The sequence below is a fragment of the Peromyscus eremicus genome, chromosome 7 (assembly GCF_949786415.1).
Source record: "Peromyscus eremicus chromosome 7, PerEre_H2_v1, whole genome shotgun sequence".
Taxonomy (NCBI): domain Eukaryota; kingdom Metazoa; phylum Chordata; class Mammalia; order Rodentia; family Cricetidae; genus Peromyscus; species Peromyscus eremicus.
In genome coordinates this window covers 48,971,556-48,992,807 of record NC_081422.1, presented here as the reverse complement: position 1 = coordinate 48,992,807, position 21,252 = coordinate 48,971,556, and the positions used below count along the sequence as shown (strand labels likewise).

The 21,252-nt window shown below is 45.7% G+C and overlaps 1 protein-coding gene across 1 annotated transcript; it reads right to left on the bottom strand.

Annotated features, from left to right (window-relative positions):
- Nucleotides 1–307: 307 nt before the first annotated feature.
- Idh3a (isocitrate dehydrogenase (NAD(+)) 3 catalytic subunit alpha) lies at nt 308–20,193 on the bottom strand. Its single transcript, XM_059267904.1, has 11 exons — nt 20,102–20,193; nt 15,008–15,070; nt 12,050–12,133; nt 9,344–9,458; nt 8,272–8,459; nt 7,449–7,582; nt 6,096–6,198; nt 5,930–5,994; nt 4,902–4,986; nt 3,131–3,283; nt 308–1,480 (listed from the first exon to the last, which is right to left on the bottom strand). The coding sequence occupies exons 1-11, from the start codon at nt 20,174–20,176 to the stop codon at nt 1,397–1,399; spliced, it is 1,149 nt and encodes a 382-aa protein (XP_059123887.1). The 5' UTR covers nt 20,177–20,193; the 3' UTR covers nt 308–1,396.
- Nucleotides 20,194–21,252: the final 1,059 nt, after the last annotated feature.

The window sequence follows — 21,252 nt, the reverse complement described above, 5'->3', positions numbered from 1 at the left end:
TAAGGCACCTGGACCAGGAAAGAGGCAGAGAATGCAAACATCGCAGTCAGTTTTCAGATTCTTTATTACTGTGAACCCAAAGCCACTGATAACTAGAACAATCCAGTAAGACAGAGACAGCAGCAGTTAAAAGTAAAATACAGCTTGTAAATCTGAATAAAAGCTTTAAAAACAACCCAGATGGGGACGTCTGTTGTTAGGAAGTCCTCTTTGTCACCCGGGTACATTATGCAAAGCCACGGGTTTGCAAACTGGTACAAGGGCTGAGGGGAGACAGCTTGACTTTGATGTGGGCCAGAGGGTGGCTTCATGCTGTGGAGCAGAGGCTGTGGGGAGGGACGGGGATAGGAACCTGATGGTCAGAAGCTGGCAAGGGGGCCCCAGTTTGGGCTGAGTCAGCTCTGCCTCTGCAGTGGGGTCTTTTGTGGGTGCTACTGGGGCAGAAGGCAGTGACTGGGGCTCTGGGGAAGTGAAGGGGCAGCGATGAAATAGGAATCCAGGCTCCTGGACTGCAGCCATGACAGGCGGCCAGGACTTTCCAGGGTCAACTGCAGCACCAGCTAGAGTGTGGCCCCTTCCCAGGGCCACACAAGAGTGACTCTGCGGGGCTGGCTCCCCGACTGAGGTGAGTTCAGGGGTTCACACAGCTCATTGACTGAGCTTACTTACAATGTGCCTAGTGAAGAGGAATGACCTCTCTTAATTAAGAGTTCTCCCAAAAAAATAGTCAATCTCAAGGTAACAAAATAATCAAATACACATGGCATCTGGGGCTCTGACTCAAGGATTACCTGTACGTTATTAACAAAATTACATCGTTCATTATATATTTCTTGGAGTTTACATTTTTATTAATAGTAATTCATGTACAGGACAAATATCTCTATTTTCCATATTGCTAAGAAATATACCGTTTTTGCTGTGAACTTTCCCAAGACATTTCTTTTGTGCCCATTTAGTCTTAGAATGTTATCTTGTGCGATTGTTAAAACCCTGTTTTACTCCCAGTATGTTTTTCATAAACCAAAACCAGGGCTTTTGTTAAAAAGTTAAATATTTTCTCTTATTAATTCTGTATCAGAATATTTACAGTTGAGGGAAAACTATTTTGCCTGAAGTGTAAAATGGGTAACAATGGTAAATGATACAGTTCACTTACAGTTTACAAAAAAAGGTTTACCAGATAGACAATAAATACAACAAGCACTTGGGAAAACCCTCTGAATGAAGGCCTAGGGCCATCATGTGTGTCTGTTGCAAGGGTCTGGTTAAGAAAAGGCCAGATTTGAAAATGTACTCTGTCAAGAAGCAAGCAAACCGATGGCGGGCATTCTCGAGGAGGATTACAGGGTATCCTTCTGGAGTGACTAAGAGCAGCAAAGCCCCTGCAGGAGTACTAATCCAAGTCCTTTACTCGGCGACAGATTTCTTCTGTGAAGTCAGAGCACTTTGCGTTGCCTCCCAGGTCTTTTGTTAAGCTCTGAGAAAAGGCAAAGGCAAAAATAAACATCCATCACCACACTAAGTCAAAGCGAGGATATTTTTACTTAAAGTACTCAGTGGAATAGGAACTGAGCAAGGTACCTGCCTACTGACTTCAAAGGGAGGTCCCATTACACACTATACCTGCCATAGGAGGCTTGGGGAAACCCCATGAGCTGTGTACCCCAAACACTCCCAAGTCAGGCAAGATGGCGCACTGCTACAATCCCAGCACTGAGAGGCTGAGACAGGAAGACTCTTTCAAGTTCAGAGCCAGCCTGGTCTATACATCGAGTTCCAGGCCACTGAGGACTAGATAGCAGGACCCTGTCTCAAAACAACACTGTGTACAGAAACCATGGCAATGGCCACTCCAGTAAGGGGAATGTCTTTATTGTGAATAAGAAAAGGTATCCAGAGGAATCTGGAAGATTCCAGAGCTGAGAAAAAAAGAAACATACTGGACATGGCCAGGGCTATCTTCGAGAGAAGTGAGAGAGCAGGAGAGAAGAGTGAGCAGTGTGACTGGATGGCGGAGGCAGGGACAAAATGGTGTCTGGGAGGGGGGAAGCCTGAGGAGGCAAGAAGGGCCAGGATGCTATGGGAGGGCTTTGATAGGTAACCACAGGAGCACGTCAATGGAGAGCTACAGGTCCTTCCTGCCAGAGGCAAGAGAAATGACTCTGGGAAGAAAAAGTTTCACAAGTTCCCAAGGGATGCTGGGTTTTATCTAACCACCTAAAGTCCTTCTATAGCTCATTTCCAGATAGACAGACAGACTGCCAGAGACCTAACAGACGCCTCTCAAGGATAAGGCCTTTCTAAGAAGCAGGGAAGTTCTCCCGAATTTATTCTTTGTTCAAACTATTGACCAAGAAGATACTGGTTGGTTATGGATAGTTAAATGAAAGCAAATCTAAGCATAAAGTCTTTGGGGAAATTTTAAAGCTCAAAAAAATTTTAAGACATGTTCTGATCAATTTTGGTATTTGGAGGCAAATAGCATGAAAATATTTACACAGCCAACTCCTAACTTTGCTCTTTAGAAGTCTCTAGTGTGACCAGTCTGTTTCTACCGACTCATTTCCTCTTTACTGCAAACAGGAGTCAGTATTTAGAATTCTCCTGTAGCTACATGCTGCAGAACTAAGAGACCCTGCGTAAGTCTGGCATCTTTCTGCTCGGCTCTAGACTATTACTTCCCAAACACAGGCCAGGTATAAACAACAAGATCACGTGCTTGCTAAAGTGATGTCAGGCTGTTAAAAATACGTTTGCAGTCACTGTATGTTGGCCATAAGTAATCCCAAGTTGTAACTTTGAGAAGGGCCAGCTTTGAGGCACTATGTTAAGAATACCTGACCCGATCACACACTAACACCAGTTCAGCAGGGTGCATCTGTGCCTCTCTCTGGCTCGCATGTTCTTTCCACTGCATACTGCTGCCCATCAGTGCCTCTTAATTCTTTCAGGGGAAATATCTGGATCTTCCCCCAGAAAAATGCATACATGTGCACATGTCTTCCTTAAGTTCAATCAGGGAGTCCACATTAAGAACCTCCATTTAACATCAAATCTTTCAAGGCTATTTCCATCCCACAGAAGAAACACAATCTGCTCAGTTTACAGTGGTCTAGATTAGAGATACCTTTCCATCCTTAATTGTAGCAAAACACGCAGCCTCGATTTTGGCTGCATGGTCAAAAAGTCCCATGTGGCGCAGCATCATCACGGCACTAAGCAGGAGGGCAGTGGGATTGGCCATGTCCTTGCCCGCAATGTCCGGAGCTGTTCCATGAACCTATGATGGCATAAGAAGACAGCATCAGCTGGGGGTGGGGGTGGGGGTGGGGTGGGGAATAGGAACAGGCAGCCCAGCCCTCCCTGATCTTAGCATGCACCCAGCATGCACCAAGTTCTAGGCTCAATCCACACCACCAACAAAAACAAAAAGACAACGCAGCCTTCCAGAGAAGCTGAGGTCTCCATCCTCCTCTTTCTTTGCCAACAACAAAAACTATTTATTGAAAGCTGCTGTGTGCCATTCATTGACACAGATCTTAGAAATAAACTGAAGCTGAAAAGCAATGAAAACAACAAAAACTATTTATTGAAAGCTGCTGTGTGCCATTCATTGACACAGATCTTAGAAATAAACTGAAGCTGAAAAGCAATGAAAAGCTAATTTTTGAGTGCAAAAATAGGGGCCCAAGCTAGGGAGATGGCTGGGTGAGGAAAAGCACTCGCCGCATTGAGTTCACATCTCCAGAACCCACGGAAAAGCTGAGCATGTAGAGAAGCAGCTACAATCCCAATCTCCAATAGAGAGACCGGGGTGGAGACAGTGGAACCCCAGGGAGTACGTGGACTAGCAAGCCTGGTGTTTGCAGCAGAAAAACAAGAGATCCTGTCTCAAAAAAGGTGCAAAGAACCAACACTGACCTCCATATACACAAGCATTGGCACACACATGCCTACAGAGTGTATGTGTGTGTGTGTGTATGTGTGTGTGTGTGTGTGTGTGTGTGTGTCTGTCTGTCTGTCTGTCATACATATACCGTATACATTCAGCATACACATACACACAAAAAATTGTGGGTCAATAATATTTTCCAGGCTGGAGAGATGGCTCAGAGATTAAGAGCACTGGCTGCTCTTCCAGAGGTCCTGAGTTCAATTCCCAGTACCCACATGGCAGCTCACAACTATCTATAACTCCAGTTCCATGGGATCAGACACCCTCACACAAACACAACAATGCACAGAAAAAAGTAAAAATAAAGAAATCATTTATAGATAGACAGACAGACAGATAGAAAAAGCTGGGCATGGTGACACATGACTTTAATGTCAGCACTCAGGGGAAATGGAGGTAGATGGATTTCTGAATTTGAAGCCAGCCTAGTCTACATAGCAAATTCTATGTCAGGCATGTTTGAGACCCTGTCACAAAAATTTAAACAAATACAATAAAACCAAGTCTAATTTCCCAGACAACGTCGAAATCTGCGGTTGGGAGCCTGTGTGTGGACTACAGTGCACCCAGCAATGGGCTGAGTGCTACTCTCAGCTGCACAGGTACAGACGTGGGCAGAGTGCTCCGTGACGCCAAGGGCTTTCCAGAGCAGGCACAAACTGGCTGAGGAGAGGAGGGGGTGCGGACAGAGAACAGGGGGCAGGACCAAGTGGATGAAGGTTCTAGCTGGCCATCAACTCTAGGACTCAAGCTTCTATAGAGACAAGCTAGACTGACAGGAAATGGTGGTCTGAGGTGGGAGTCTTGAAAAACTGAAAGCCAGGAGTGATGACGCACACCTATAATCCCAACTCCAGGGACTGCGGCAGGAGGATCATGAGTTTGATGCCAGCCTGGGCTCTACAATGAGACATGAATTCTGTGTAGGTGTCAGGGTCCTTACCGATTCAAAGATGGCGACACCGTTGGCTCCAATATTGCCACTTGGAGTCACACCAAGACCTCCAATCAGACCTGCACACAGATCACTGAGGACAGGAAAGGACATTGTGAAAAAGAAAGCAATCCACCTAGCACTCCTCCGTGTTTAAGTACAGTGCTCCACTAGAGGACAGCAGAGTTCCTTGGAGAAGTGGCTCATTCCAGGCCTCAGGGTCAGAAGCGCATACGAGCCTGCAGCAGCTCATGTGCCAGAGCAAGGCAAGGCTGGAAAGAAAGGCAAAGAGCAGGCCCAGCCCAGGACACAGGAGCCATGGAATGGAGGCGCCGAGCCCAGTCAGGACAACCTGAGCCAGTGAGGAGCTCACCAGTGACTAAAAGAGAAACCAGGAGTACACACGCTGATGCAGACAACTGGCCACGCAGCTGAGACCCTCCTCAAAGATTCAAATGAATGACATTTAAAAAACAGCACAATTTCCTGATAACGTGCAAAGCTCCAGAGTTAAAAGTCTATGTGCAGACTCTGAGAAGGAAAGCTATAGGAAAACTTCCCAACAGAACACCACGTACGAAATGTAGAAGAATGGGCTCCGAAAGTCAACATTTCCCAACATCCCGTGGGGGAGGAGGGAAGACTCCAAAGTGGGAAGAATGCTAGAGAAAGAGCTTGCACGATGCCACCATGTGAGGACTGAGGGTCTCAGTACAGGGGCTTCCTTGTACCATTACTGTGAGACGTTTGTCACTCTTCATGTCCACAGTGACTGGGCTGGAGTGAAGCTCCATGACAGCTCAGCACAAAGGGGCAAGAAGAAGAGAGGGGACACTGTGATAATGACACCAATCTACCAGCTGTGCATGTAACCAAACACACGAAAGTGACACTGAATTCAGTTCATCTTCTGCTTACAAAGACAAAAAGATACAATAATTTATACTACATTACTGAAAACATAAAGCCATGATTCACTTTAGGATGTTTAAGTATAAACTATAGCTCAAAAGTAAAAAGGGCACAGTCAGACTTACCTAAGGATGTCTCCATATAAATTTGGCATGACAAGAACATCAAATTGGGATGGGTCTTGTACCATCTACAAGGAATACAGTTGTGCATTTAGCAACCATATCTGTACACCATGGATACACAGTATGCACCATGAAAAGCAACCAGTAAGCGTCAATGTATACTTACATTTAAACATACGGTATCAAGGTACATCTCATTAAACTTAATATCTTTACAGTTCTCTGCAACTTCCCTGCATTTCTGCAGAAAAAGCCCATCTGACATCCGCCTGTATTTAATAAAACACATAAGTAAATAGTTTAAAATGACTTGCAGCAAGCGAAGAATCAAATCAAAGAAAAGTTCAAGAAAGTTAAGTTCCAAAGCGGCTGGAAGATGAAGTCAGTGAAGTGCTCAAGGCCGGGGTTCGGATCCTAGCACACACAGAAACGCTGCAACACCATGCTGGGGATGCAGACAAGAGGAGCCCCAGAACCCACAGGACAGACAGTCTGGCCAAGCAGTGAGCTCCAGGCCAATGAGAGACATGGTTCCTAGAGACCACACACATGTCCACCTACACACACATGCATGCACGCACACACGCACGCTCACCCACACCTGAAAGAAAAGCCCAGTGCGGTGGCACGTGCCTTTAATGGCAGCACTAGGGGGCAGAAGTGGTGAACATCTGTGAGTTCCAAGCCCGATAGGGTTATAGAGTATGACCTGGCCTCAAAAACCAAATAAAATAAACAAATAAATAAGTTAAGTTCCAGAATCCAAAATATCTGATTTTAATTACAGTATAACTATTTCTCGGGCAGTTAATAAATTGGGAGTTGGAAAGTTTTCAGATCCTTACAGGTGCACAAAATGTAAAAACAGGACAGTTGGCTCACCACAGAGAAGACTAGATTTGTGTAGTATTATCCACCAAGAACTAAGAAATAATTAAATTATTTTTGTTTGGTTGGACCTTTTATTTTTTAAAGACAGGGTCTCATGCAGTTCAGGATGGCCTTGAACAGGGTGTGTAGCTGACACTGGCCTTAAATGCCAAGTGCTGGGATTACAGGTACACATGACCCAGTCCCCAGCTCATATGAATATTGCTTTAGGAGGGTAACTGTTAGTTAAATGGCTTCCTACTGTGCAGGTTCAGTCCTTTCTTAGGTTTGGAAAGTCATGTCTGTCCAGTCAGAGGAGCCTTTAATAGACGGGGCTCAAGAACTGAACTGTCAGAGAAACACTCAGACAGGATCTGCTCTATTTTAAGCCCTGAGCACACAGCACTTCAGAACACCCCTGCTCTCCCACTTGGGAATCATGAACTGTGTGGCCTCTGCAACCTAATGTCTTCTCCAGTTAGCTTCCTTCCGATACCTCAGCCCCTCTTAACACCAAGGAGAAAACGCCACTCTGCTTAGTACAATGTTCTTTTCTAAACTCTGGGGCTCAGAGGACAAGCTGGAGGTTGAGTCCTGGAAGCTCCATCTTCCAGGCAAAGCCAGTGCACCCGGGCCTCTCGGGACTCACATGATGTTGGCTTTGTGCACAGCCGTGACGTTGCTGCGGTGGTTGTTCCGAGCATACTCGAAGGCAAACTCAGCAATGCGCTTGCTCGCCTCTTCCGTGATGAGCTTGATGCTCTGTACAACTCCATCAACGATCTGAAAGAGAGGAAGCCCTGCTTCAATGGAAGAGGTGGTCTGGAAACAGTTTGGTACCAGCCAGCTTCAGAGTATAGGCCACGTCATTGTGTCAGGCTGTGCAGTCAGTGTTAACTCCAGCCCCACAAGACAGGCATCACAGCTTTGCTGTACAGAGATGGCTAGCAGCCACAGACATACCTGTGGAGTGGGATTCCTATATACTTACACCCAAACTATACCAGGCCAGGTTCTTCCTCTCACCTATTCAGCCAGAGACCCACAGCACCAAATACCCACCAACTTCGGCTACCCCTAGAGGTGACACTGTTCTGTCTTTCAGAGGCATTTCCAACTGAGAATTTGAACAACTGCCTCAATTGCACAGAAGGAAATCCCACAGGGAATACAACTCTCTGAGCCAGGTGTGGTGGTACACACCTTTAATCCCAGCACCAGTAAGGCAAAGGCTTTTCTGGTGCTGGGATTAAAGATCTCAGTGAGTTGGAGGCCAGCCTGGTCTACACAGTGAGGTCCAGGACAGCCTAGACTATGTAGAGACCCTGTGTCAAAATACACACACACACACACACACACACACACACACACACACACACACACAAAAGCACCTCCCAAAACATCAACAACAAAGAACCTTCCCCCCGAACAAACAAACAAAAACAAAACAAAAAACTCTGAGATGAACATACCACATGCTCAATTCCACTGTATTCTCCTTCCGTGTTCTCTCGGATGGTGACAATATTTACATCCGTGTAAGGGGTTTTATAACCTTCGATTGAGACGCATGGCCGGACATTGGCATAAAGGTCAAATGTCTTACGGAGCAATAGGTTCATAGAGGGATGGCCAGCTGCTATTGGGGTCTTGAGTGGGCCTGTAAGAAAGAACAGTCAGTCGACAGCAGCACACACTTGGTCTCACAGGGAGCCACTAACCCACCTGGCTCCTGTAAAACGTGTTCGCCTTCAACTGCACCCCTCCCTCAGACCCAAGAGGAGGAACACATCCTCGAGGGAGGTTTCTGGGACGTGACCTGCATTTCCTGTCTTGAGACCTTCTGAGGATCAATCACTACATTGGGTGCTTAGCACCCACTAAGTCACTGCCCCTAAGGGACACAAAGGAAAGAAAAAACCCAAACAATCCCAGGGAAAGAACTTGGCCTAAGCTTACCAGCCAGTGGCTCACAAAACATAGATGTGAACATGGTTTAAAGCCTGCTCCAAATTTCAATCTGTCACATGCTCATTATTCTGAATCATGGCCTTAACCATGTATAAAAATAACAAAAACATTAAAAATCTGACTAGATGTAAGTGGAGTTAAAGTAACAGACACAGTAAAGTTGGTACTGGCCAGCAATACTTTAATGTTTTTACTAGAGTTTTAGAACTAATGTCCCAAACAAGAAATAACCATCTCAGGCCAAGAATACAGTTCCATGGTAGAGCAAATCAAGAAAGCATCTAGAGATGCTTGCCTCTAATTCCAGCACTCCGAAGGCTGAGGCATGAAGGATCTCAAGTTTAAAGCTAACCTTGGGCACAAAGCAAGTTCTAGGCCTGCTGGGCTATACTGTGAGAGACCTAGTCTCCTAAACACAAAACATTCAATAGATAAATAAAGTACCTTACCACAGGTGATACTTCACAAAAGGAAGTCTTTACTTTTGATAGACTGTCAGGCTGGATTTGGCTGACAGGCACGAACTCTCAATCAGAATGCCTAGGCGCAACCATAACCTCCTCTCCACTGTACCTTTCAAGCCCATCTTGTTCTTATCCATGGATTCTTTGGCTTCTGGAGGGATCATCCACTTCCCTCCTGGTCCTTGAATGGCAGTGACATTCCGCTCCTCCCACTGAATAGGGGCCTAGAAGCCACACAATAGCACAGTGAACTGGACAGACTTGAATGACTCTGGCAATGATGGTTCATCAAGACTGGATGCAGCTAGTAAAAACATGTACCGTAAGGTCTGAAAGTCCCTGACATGCCGTAAGTGATATTCACTAGTGTGCCCAAGGGACTCTCTGCACTTCCCTGGCCCAGTCACACATCCAGCTGCCAAATGCTCATTTATTTTTTCACAAGGACTCTTGAGGTGGCTATAATTAGATCAGCATAAGAAGTAGATATAAGGTTCGTAGAATGAGTCATACCACAGATATGTGAATGAGCCTTGAAAACATAATGCTAAGAGCAAAAAGTCTACCAGAAAAGATCATGTAAGTCTGTTGATATGAATAGGTTATTAAATCTATAAAGAGAAAGCAAATGACTGCCTGGGGCCGGGTGTGGAGCAGACCCAAGAGTGACTGCTATGCATTATGGGATATCTTTTTTAGTGATAAAATTGTTCTAAATTAGACAGTGTGGGTGGCTACATAACTCTGAATATACTAAAAATCACTGGACTGTATTGTACGGTTATTTGTGGATACTTTTTTACTGTCACCATGAATGTGTGGAGATCAGAGGTCAACTCTGGTGTTGGTTCTCACCTTCCACACCTTGTTAGAGACAGGGTCTCTTACTGTTTGCTGCTGCCCATGCCAGGCTAACCTGCCTGCCAGCCCCCGGGGACCTGATCTCTGCCTCCCATCTTACAGTAGGAGCATTGGGATTACATACAAATGCTTCTGCATCCAGCTTTACATGGGAGCTGGGGATTTGAACTCAGGTCCTCACACTTGAACAGCACTTTCTCCAGAGACACCTCCCCAGCCCTGGACTGTACAGTTTTAATGAGTGATTTGAATAGTATATGATTATACCTTAGTAAAGCTGTCTAAAGAACAAGAAATCCCTAGGAAGGTGCTGCTTAAAGCATAAACTCATGTTTCTTTCTTGCTTTCTTTTCTTTTTTTTTTTTTTTTTTTTTTTTTTTTTTTGGTTTTTTGAGACAGGGTTTCTCTGTAGCTTTGGAGTCCGTCCTGGACTAGTTCTGTAGACCAGACTGGCCTCGAACTCAGAGAGATCCACCTGCCTCTGCCTCCCAAGTGCTGGGATTAAAGGCGTGCGCCACCACCGCCCGGCTCATGTTCCTTTCTTTCTCCCTCCACCCGTCAGATGAGAACTGACATCTGACAGCCAGCACACACACAGTCCGCACAGAACTGGACAGACAAGTACAGAAAAAGATGTGGACCCTGTTCACAAGGAGAGTACGTACAAGTATTACCTCATCTGCAGGAATTGCCATTAGAAACTCACATAGGAAAAAAAGAGTTCCTAAAATTTCAATACATTTTTCACTCTTTAACTCATCGCTATTGTTTACACTGGGCAGTTGTAAAAACATGAAAACCGACGTTACAGTCCAAATATCCTAAATCCCCCAAACAAAAACGTTTTAAGATATCTCCCTGAATTAAAAGCTGGGCTGCAGGAATAATAATATCCCATTCTTGATGACAATACCACAACAGAAAAAAAATTAATTCTCAAGGAGCTAGGGGCATAATTCAGTGATAAGGATGAACACTTAGCATGTGCAGAGCCAAGTTTAATCTCTAACACACCAAAAGTGTAATACATGAAAAAGCTTCTTTCAAAAAATGATTACATAATAAATAATGGATGCCAATGTGGTAGTTTCAGCCATCCATAATGGCAGCGGCAGACAGTGCTGAGACTCGGATCATCAAAGCGACAATCATCCAGCTCTCAGGAGACAGAGCCAAGAGGAACACTGCAGACTCAAGGCCAGCCTGGGCTGCACACTGAGTTCTAAACCAGTCTAGGCTTCAGAGCAAGACTCTGTCTCCAAGGTAACCAGGGCTGGATAGATGGCTCGGGGCTTAGATCACTTGTTGCTCTTGCAGAGGACCCAGAGTTAACTTCCTATAGACACATGATGGCTCACAACCATCTGTAACTTCAATTCTGGGGACCCGGCATCCTCTCCTGGCCTCCACACACACCAGGCATGCATGTGGTACACATACATACATGCAGACAAAACACTCTTATGTACAAAACAAAATAAATCTTAAAAAAGGTAAATAAATAAAACAACCACCTTGGTTTTTTGGAGATGGTTTCACTAGGTAGCACTGGCTGGCCTTGAACTAAGAGATTTGCTGTCTCTGCCTCTCAAATGCTGGGATTAAGGCCTGGACAACCACACTCATGTTTAAAATGTTATTCATTCATTCATTCATTTATTTGGGTGCACATATATATGTTCCTATGTGTGTGGGGGGGTGCGTGCCACAGTAGAGGTGGCAGTCGGAGGATGACTTTGGAGAGTAGGTTTTTCTCTCTCCCCACGTGGAGCTGGTGACTGAACACAGGGCATCAGGCTGAGCCATCTCACCAGCCCTGATTTTTTTTCAAGTAGAAAATCTGTGGAGATTATTTAACAACAAACCCCACAAACCATATAGAAACTTAGAACAATTCACCTCGGCTGAGATGGTCTCTGTGGAGTATCTTTAAGAGGATTTTAAAAACACTTACTTTTGCAGCATCAAAAATCTTCATAACTGAGGCCGAGATTTCTGGGCCAATTCCATCTCCTGGAATTAAAGTTACTGTCTGAACCTGAGTAGGAAAAAAATCATCGAAGAAAACAGTAAGAATTGATTTTCAAATTTTTTTTAAAGAGTATCACTCACAGAGAAACTCACTTTCCCAGGTATGTTGGAAAGACCCAAATGCTCGAAAGAAAGAGACAGACCTCCTGCTGCAATCACCACAGTGGAGAGAAACCGGCTCCACGATGCTCCATGTCTCTGCTCTCCAGAGCTTGCAACTTAAACAGCAACGCAAACGATGCTCTTCAATCCGACAACAAGAAACCACCAAGTACTCTTCCTGACTTGTATTGCTTTTCAGACAAACTTCAACTCTAACTAACTCAAGTCTGTAAATCCCAAGAGAGCAACACATTTCGGCATTGTTCCCTCACTGCTGTGGGGTCTGCACGAAAGCCCCAGCTGTCTGGTCTGTGGACTCCTGGGTCAGTCTCGGGAAACTCCAACAGAATTGCAGAGGTCTGTTTTAACCCCACAAGAAAATCAGACTCCATCTCTAGAGGGCTTCCACTTTTCTTAGTTCCTCTATAAAATTGGCTCCTTCATGAGGTCTAAGTGAGCGTGGGATGTTATCAGCAACCAAGACCATGATCGGACCCGCAAGGCCCTAGTTAGAATGACAGCGAGGGTGTCTTCGGGGTAACATCGGTTACATTCATCCCAAATGCTCTGGACAACAGTGAGCAGGCATCTCGAACAGTGAGTGAGACGTGTCAGGAGAGATGAGAGGGTTAGACACCCATTCAGACCCTCACTAGGAACTGCATTTACCTGCTGTACTTGCTTCAACTACATATTTTTATAAAAAGTCACTAATTAAGGGGGAAGACTGACACAAATATGATAAAATACACTGTACACATGTATGACATTCTCAAAGAATTAATGAAAATATTATGTATGTTTTAAATCATAAATTCATTTTTAAATCACTAATTCAACTTTCCCTAGTCCTCTGCCTTACAATGACACCTGGACAGGTTGTCTAATTATTTCTCCAGTTTTACGTACAGCTGAATCAATCTTTTTTTTTTTTAAATATATATATTTTAAGATTTATTTATTTATTAATGTATACAGCATGTATGACTGCAGGCCAGAAGAAGGCACTAGATCTTGATACAGGTGGTTGTGAGCCACCATGTGGTTGCTGGGAATTGAACTCAGGACCTCTGGAAGAGCAGTCAGTGCTCTTAACCTCTGAGCCATCTCTCCAGCCCCCCAATCTTTTTTTTTTAATTAACATATCCTCTTAATCTTTTGAAAATAACCTCATCAACCAGGCTAACATATTTTTAAAAATCAGTAGCCTAAAGACTAAATAACAGCAGAGAACCATAATCGTCTCACCCATTTCCAGGTGTGCTGGTTTCTTTCTTCTTCTGTTCACTTTGGTGTTGAGGGTGGAATTCAGGCCCATATGTATGCTAGGCAAACGCTCCGCGCACAGCTACCTCCCTGGCCCTTCTTGGTTTGTATTCTGAGACAGGTTTCATGTTTCCCCAGCCGGCTTTCCACTCTCTCTGGAGCCCAGCAGGCCCTGCACTTTTTTTGACCCTCCTGCCTCAGCCTCCTGAGTGGCTGAGATCACAGACCCATACCATCAAGTCCAGCTTCAGAATGGCTTTGAAATGTTGGCTTGGTTATTCTTGAACTTGAAATGAAAGCCTTATTCTATATTTTTAAAAATTTGTATTGGTCCTTTGAGAATTCCATACAATGTGTTTTGATCATATTCACCTCCCTCCCCCAATCTCCCAGATCTACCCCTGTCTTCCCCACCCATCCAACTTTGTGTCCTTTGTCTTCTTTTTCACCCATCAAGGCCAATTTGTATTGCTCGAATATTCTAGGATTCGTGGACTTCAGTGAGCATGGTCATCTGACCAGGGCCTATAATCTAACTGGAGAAGACTGACTCTCTGTCTCCCAGCAGCTAATAACTGCCAATCACTCCACAGCTAGAGGTAGGTTTTGTGCCCAACACCCCTTCCATGCTAGGATTTGGTCTGGTTTGGGCTTTTGCACTGGTCTTGTGCATGCATTCAGATGCTCTAGCTCCTATCTGCATTTCTGGCATAAGCAGGGTCAAAGACTCCTTATTCCTGTTCTCCCACACGTGATGTCATCCGAGAAGCTACTTTTCCTTTCCAGTACAGATACAAACAGTCTCATCAATTCCTTACAGCATAAAATGTGGGAGTACAGGAATGAAGGAATTACAGAATCCAAATCAGAGTCTACGAAAGGGGAAAAAAGAATAAATAGGAAGTCACTGACACACAGTCTTGGAATGCTCCAAAAATGTGGCATCAGCTTTTCAAGCACAGAACTCTAAAGCCAGGAGTTCCAAAAGCAGCAGATTTAATGGGCACTAGGTGATCCACTAGCAGGGGTCTACAGACTGCATACGGAAGTGAAGGCCTGTAGGCCCACAGACGCACAAGGCACCCACAGTTGGTGACCAATCCACTGTTTTCAGGGAAGCACAGAAAACAAAAATGCAAAGCAGATTTTTGAAGCTTCTCAACAATTCTCTCTCAACTTGCACTTGTTTCTGAAAAAACAAAACCCTAAGTGTCTTAAGACACTAATGAGATTACAAAATAGAGTGACAGCCTCAGGATAACATCTATTTTTATCATGGCTCCTTGAAGATATTAATGGGACAGGCTTACATAGCCAGATGTAACAGACTAAATAGGAAAATGACAAGAGATTTGTGTAATTGTCAGCCAATAATTTCAATATACATTAGAAGTGTGGCCAATTCCCTTTAGTGTTAAATAAATGAGGATGGAATGCTAAATAATAAACGTATTTGAGCATCTTTCTTGAGAAACTTCTAAAAGGAAAAATAAAAAGACATAATTATACTCACACCACCAGCAAAGCCTCTCGTCACCTGTTTTGTATTGTGGAATGCACCCAGCAGCCGAGAGACCTACATTAACACAACAGAAATGTCATGCACAGAATTAGAACACAAACACATGAGACAAGTCATTTTTGATAGTTTTCTTTGGGGGAGCTGGAAGAACTTGATTCTTTTTCTTTTTATTATTACTTTAAACTTGGAGACTTTTCAGGAATATTTTTCTCAACTACCATTAGCTCAATGTGGCTGACTTAAAAGTGTAGAACTGAAGTCTGTACTTTTTCTTTCTTTGGGGGTTTGTGCGTGCATGTGTGATATATCAGTGTGTACGTGCACATGTGTGCATGCATGTGAAAGTCAGAGGCCCACAAGTGTCCTCCTCTTAGTTTTTGAGAAGGGTGAGCTCACCAAACCTGTAGCTCACCAATTCAGGAAGAAATGGCCAGTGAGCTACAGGGATCCTCCTGTCTCAGCCTCCTTAATGCTAGAATTACAGTCACGTGCCACCACTCAGCCTTTTTTTTTTTTTAATTTATTTATTTTACATCCTTGCCACAAGTTCCCCCTCCCTCCTCTACCCCAACCCCTCCTCCTCCCCCCCCCCCATCCACTCCTCTTCCATTTCTGTTCAGGAAAAGGCAGGTCTCCCATGAGTATCTACAAAACATGGCCTGTCACCGCCCAGCCTTTTTAATGTAGGTGCAGGAAATCTGAACTCAGTCATCATGCTTGCAGGACAAGAACTTTACAGACTGAGACACACACACACACACACACACACACACAGCACTTTACAGACTGAGACACACACACACACACACACACACACACAGCACTTTACAGACTGAGACACACACACACACAGAGCACTTTACAGACTAAGACACAGACACAGACACACAGACACACACACACATCTCAGCATTGAACTTTTTGGAGGTCTGAGGTTTTAAGTGTAAATTGTCAAAAGATTTTGAAGACAGAATGGAACTATACTTTTTTGCCTCAAACCTTAGTTTCTCTCTAATGTTGTGGTTAGTTTGGTTAATGCTCTTGGCCACCAGAGGATGCCATATGCTCTAAGAAAATTACCACCAGATTTAAAGCCAGCAGGGTCCTTAAGAAACCCAGAGCATGACTCCTCTCTGAACTTATTCTGTAGAATAGAGGGGCAGAGACCAGGGATTTATCTAAGATCAAAGTGACCAATCAGCAAATTACTGAGTTCTTATTAAAAAGTATTATTATAGAATTTTATGTATATGGGTATTTTGTCTGCACATGTGTACCTGGTGCCCAGGGAGGCCAGAGAGGGAGTTAGATCTTCTGGAGCTAGAGTTATAGATGGTTGTGAGCCACCACGTTGGAAATGGAACTCTAGAAGAGCAACCAGTGCTCTTAACCACTGAGCCATCTCGCGAATATCCAATCAGCAAATTAGGAACAATCTTGCCTGGCCTCATGGAACAGACTTTGTGATCCCAGCTACTCGGTAACCTGAGGCAGGAGGTTCCAAGCTCAAAACCTGTCTGGACTCCAGGGACTCCTCAAGACCAGCAAAGAGAACTCAGCAAGACCCTCTCTCAAAAAATGAGGGCTGGGGACATAGTTCAGAGGCAGAAACACCTGCCTAGCATGTACCAGCCCCAGTACTGCCAAAAGGGGAAAAAAAGCAACCAGGTCTTCTGTGTCAGTCATAGACCAACTCTTCTGAGAATATTATAACAGCTTATACTAAACCTAAGCTAGTTTACTCAGCACTATTTGATGTCAACGCCACACAGCAGATTTTAATTATTTAGATCTTCTAGTAGTACAGGCAATAACTTTTACTTGTGTTGTTTGTTAATTTTTCTGAGACTACAGAAAGATATTTTAAAAAAGGAAAATAAAAGTCATTCCAACAATCCTACCACTCTAAGACATTAGCCGAGTGTCATGGTGTACTCCTTTAATGCTAGCACTTGGGGAGCAGAGGTAGGTGGATTTCTCTGAGTTTGGGGAGCAGAGGTAGGTGGATTTCTCTGAGTTTGGAGGTTAGCCTGGTCTAGACAGTAAGTGCTAGGCCACATAGTGAGACCCTGTCTCAAAGAAAAAGCTTTTAAGAGCCGGGCAGCGGTGGCACACACCTTTAATCCCAGCTCTCGGGAGGCAGAGCCAGGCAGATCTCTGTGAGTCCGAGGCCAGCCTGGGCTACAGAGTGAGTCCCAGGACAGGCTCCAAAGCTACACAGAGAAACCCTGTCTCGAAAAACCGAAAAAAGAGAAAAAGTTTTCAAATGAACAGCTCACTCCTTCAGAAATGGTACAAAGCCTTATTGCAATAAAATCAACACAAATAATTGAGTACACAGACCAAAGTCACTCAAATCTGCTAAAAAAATTTAATGTAACTTTTTCAGGTTAGATACATGAGCAGAGAGACATTTGTTACACCCTGTCTTATTTTTACCAGGCCTCATGGCTGGAGTTTGTAAGCCCAGGTACTCAGGAGGACTGAACGTTCAAGGCCTGCCAGCCTGGGCTGGGCTACAGAGTGAGTTTAAGGACAGCCTGGGTAATTTACTGAGACCTGACTGTAAAATTAAAAACGGAGGGAAAGAAAGGTGCTGAGGCTGCGGCTCAGTGGTAGAGTGCCTCCTCCCTGGCACCAGGCTAAGCCCCCAACACCACAGCAGTAAACAAACAAATATGCCAAGACATGCAGGCCATCTTAGGCTTTGTCTGCTCCTGTATCCACACTGCCTGGTACACTTCCTGCCTCACAGCTGATACTCAGTAAATCCCTTCTCAAACAAGCCCGGCCACTCTCAATCCTATGTGTAGTTGAGGGTTCCCAGCCCAGCTTCTATGCCTGTAATGACTTCCTTCTAACAACCAGTATTTCCCATGTTTCCATTGCTCCTCTATGATCTTGGACAGAATAACACATTGAAAAAGTCCATTCAAATAGAACTTTACATAAATGTTTAGCGCACACACTGTCCTTTACTTTATAATATACTTGGGTGTCATTTTCCTCTATAAAACCTAAGGAGATGAGTTTTCGGGTGAGAGGGCTAGCCTTGGCTTCCTGAACTTGATTTCAGGCCCTAGACCACCTGAACCCTGCCTCTGGCTCCTCACTTCCTTTTTACTTTCATATTCCAACCTAAAAACAAGAGCTATCGCGTGGGAAGTAGAATGAGAAACTGGCTCTTCATAGTCTTTGGAGCCTGAAAAGCCTTTAAAACCCTCATTTTCTTGGTGGGAAATCTTCGATCTGCCAATGACCTAAGAAATAAAACCTTAAATGGAAAATGGGTGTGGTGGCTCACGCCTAGAATCCCAACCCTTGGGAGGTAGGAGGAAGATCAGGAGTTCAAGGTCAGCCTTAGCTACAGTCTCAGCTGGACTAGCTGAGACCAAAACAGAAGCCTTGAATGGAAATCCAGTAAAGGAGCCGTCCCGATGGAAACCCCAAACGCCACTCAGCGCTTCACCCTGCGTTAGCCTCAGCAGCCCCTTCCCAGGCCCTAATCCCTAGAGAGAGACTGACCCAAAGGCTGGGCCACTCTGCTAAAGGTCACACAGGAAAATCATGTCCCAAGGGAACATCTTCTGACCCTACAGTCAATAATTTCTGAGCTCTTGTGAGTTTTTCTTGCAGAGCTAAAGGCAAAACCAATTTCCAGCACACTCTTCAGCAGGGTAGCTTTCTTTATCCTTCCCCTGAAGGCTGACTGTACCTCCTAACGGTGGGTCAGGGAGAGAGTGGAAGCCCGAACTTTAAAGGATGGACTTGCTGCTACACCTTTAAAAGGAAATGTGACCCAATAGCATCTCAAGCCAATGGGGGTCTGAGGAAAAGGACAAGGTAGACTAGTTACTGATGTCCAAGAAGCACTGTCTTATTGACAATTGCCAAGACAGCTACACTGATAGCTAAGAAAGCCCAGGGTTTCCTGTCCTGCATGGGCTAGGTGCTCTCATGCACACACAACTCTGTGACACAAGACATCTTACAGGTGGGTTCACCCGACATTAACTAATTTACTCAGGGCACACAGCTGGTCAATGGCATTGTAGGATTTAAAACTAAGACCCCTAACTTGAATTATCAGTCAATAATAGTGTATCTCTGAACTTCTCTTTAAACTTACAAGAAAGGGGGGAGCAATACTAAATTTTATAAAAAAAATTGCACTGCTTATAGCAGATTTCTAGGGAACCACTCACTATAGCACCAGCTGACCTAAGGCCTGGTCAGTACTATATCCATAATAATTGACCTTGGCCACTGGACAGGCAGAAGGGAAATGAAAATCAAAATACTTGGGTTTCTCTCCCAGATGACAATGACATCCTGTATGACCTTGAGTAAGTTTGTCTTTGGGGACAGGTCAGCTCCACCGGGAAACCAAAAGATTGCATATGTAACCTCAAGTGCCTTCCGCTCTGGTACCTGGGCTATCAAAGCGAGCTAGAGCGCCAGATCGCAGGGTTCCCAACAACCGGACGTGAAAGGACGATGCCGCGGTCTCCGTCTCTGAGTGTTCAGAGTGTAATTCCAAAGAGCACGATGCCCGGTGTCCTCTGAAGGGGAGATAGCTACCGGGGCACCAGGCATCAGACTAGGAAGAGCTCCAACAGGGAGAAAAAAAAAATCTAGCCGGCAGGACCGCCCCGGGATTCCCTCACCTGGGAAAACCTCTCACTCCCTACCGGGTCAAAGGCTGAGGGACCCGGGAGGGGCGACCTGGGCCGTGCCGCAGGGCTGCCCTGAGACCGGCAGGTAACAGGGCCGCCGGGCCTGGGCGGCCACTCGGTGACCTTCCGGGGCTCCGCGCGAGGCCTGTGCTCCAGTCCTGGAGGAGTCTGGTAGGGACACCCGGAGCAGAGCCGGCCGCCTTGACCTTGACGCCGTCCCCGCCGAGGGCGCGGCTGTCCCGGCTCAGGGCTAGCCAGGCTCGGCGTGCTGGCCACACTCCCCGAAACTCTGCCCGCGGGCCGTGCGCCGCCTCCACCAGCCCCGGGCGCTCGCCTCCGCCGGGCATGAGGAGGGATCACAGTCTGCCCCCGCGGCCCGCCCGCGTGTTTGCCGCCCTGTGGCGCTCACCTTGGACACCCACGCGGACCCAGCCATCGCGTCCACTTCCCTCACCGCGGCGACAGCGGCAACGCCAGGGCGCATGCGCGTAGCCGGCGCCCCCGAAGCCCGCCCCGCACGGCCCCACCCCGAGGCCCCGCGAGGCCCCGCCCCGAGCTCGGATCTGCGCGTCGCTCTCCCCTACAACCCCGACCCCTTCTCTGCGCCGCTGCCACCAGCTGGCCAATCACTGCCTTCATCTGTCGATGACGCGGAGCCCAGCTGCGACCCGGAAGCCCCCACCCCCACCCCCTGCTTCATTCATTAAGTAGCTGTGTGGATGAGGTGTTTTGTTTCCCACCTATTAGGGGCCAGTGAGCCTTCTATATTTGGGGGATAATGGGCCCATTAGGACTTTGCAATCCCACTGCGACAGATATTTTCATCACTCCCCAAATGTTAGTTCGTTTGTTTCTTAGAGACAGTCTCATGGAGCCTCAAACTCACTATGTAGCTGGGGCTGTGTTTGAACTCCTGATCCTCTTTTCTTGCCTCTACCTCCCAAGTGCAGGGACTATAGGCGTGCCCCACCATGCTAACTTGATTTTTATTTTTTTTAAATAGCTTTACTGAAATATCGTTTAAATATAAAAGGTACTCAGTGTTGCTCAGAGGTTAAGAGCATTTGTTGTTCTTACAGAGGACCCAGGTTCGATTCCCAGCACCCACATGGTGGCTCACAACCATCTGTGACTCCAGGTTTAGGGGATCCAGCACCCTCTTCTGGCCTCCCGGGGCACCAGGTACCAATGTGGTGCACACACCTACATGCAGACAAAACACTAGTATACATAAAATAACACTAGTGTGCATAAAATGTAGAACAAAGTTTTAGTACATGTAAACTGTTGGATAAAGTCAACTCAGAAAACACAGCTCTTGGGCTGGGAAGATGGCTCAGTGGGTTAGGTGCTTGTTTCAAAAGCATGAGGACCTGAATTCAATCCCTGGCACCCATGTAAAGAGCTGGGGTATGAGAGCGAGCATCTACAATCTGAGCAATGGAAAATCAGAGCTAGGTGGATCCCTACCCCCATTTGCCAACCAGTCTAGCTGAAATGATGAGTCCCAGGTTGAGTGAGAGACCTTGTCTCAAAAATAAGGTAGGAATACCTGCCATG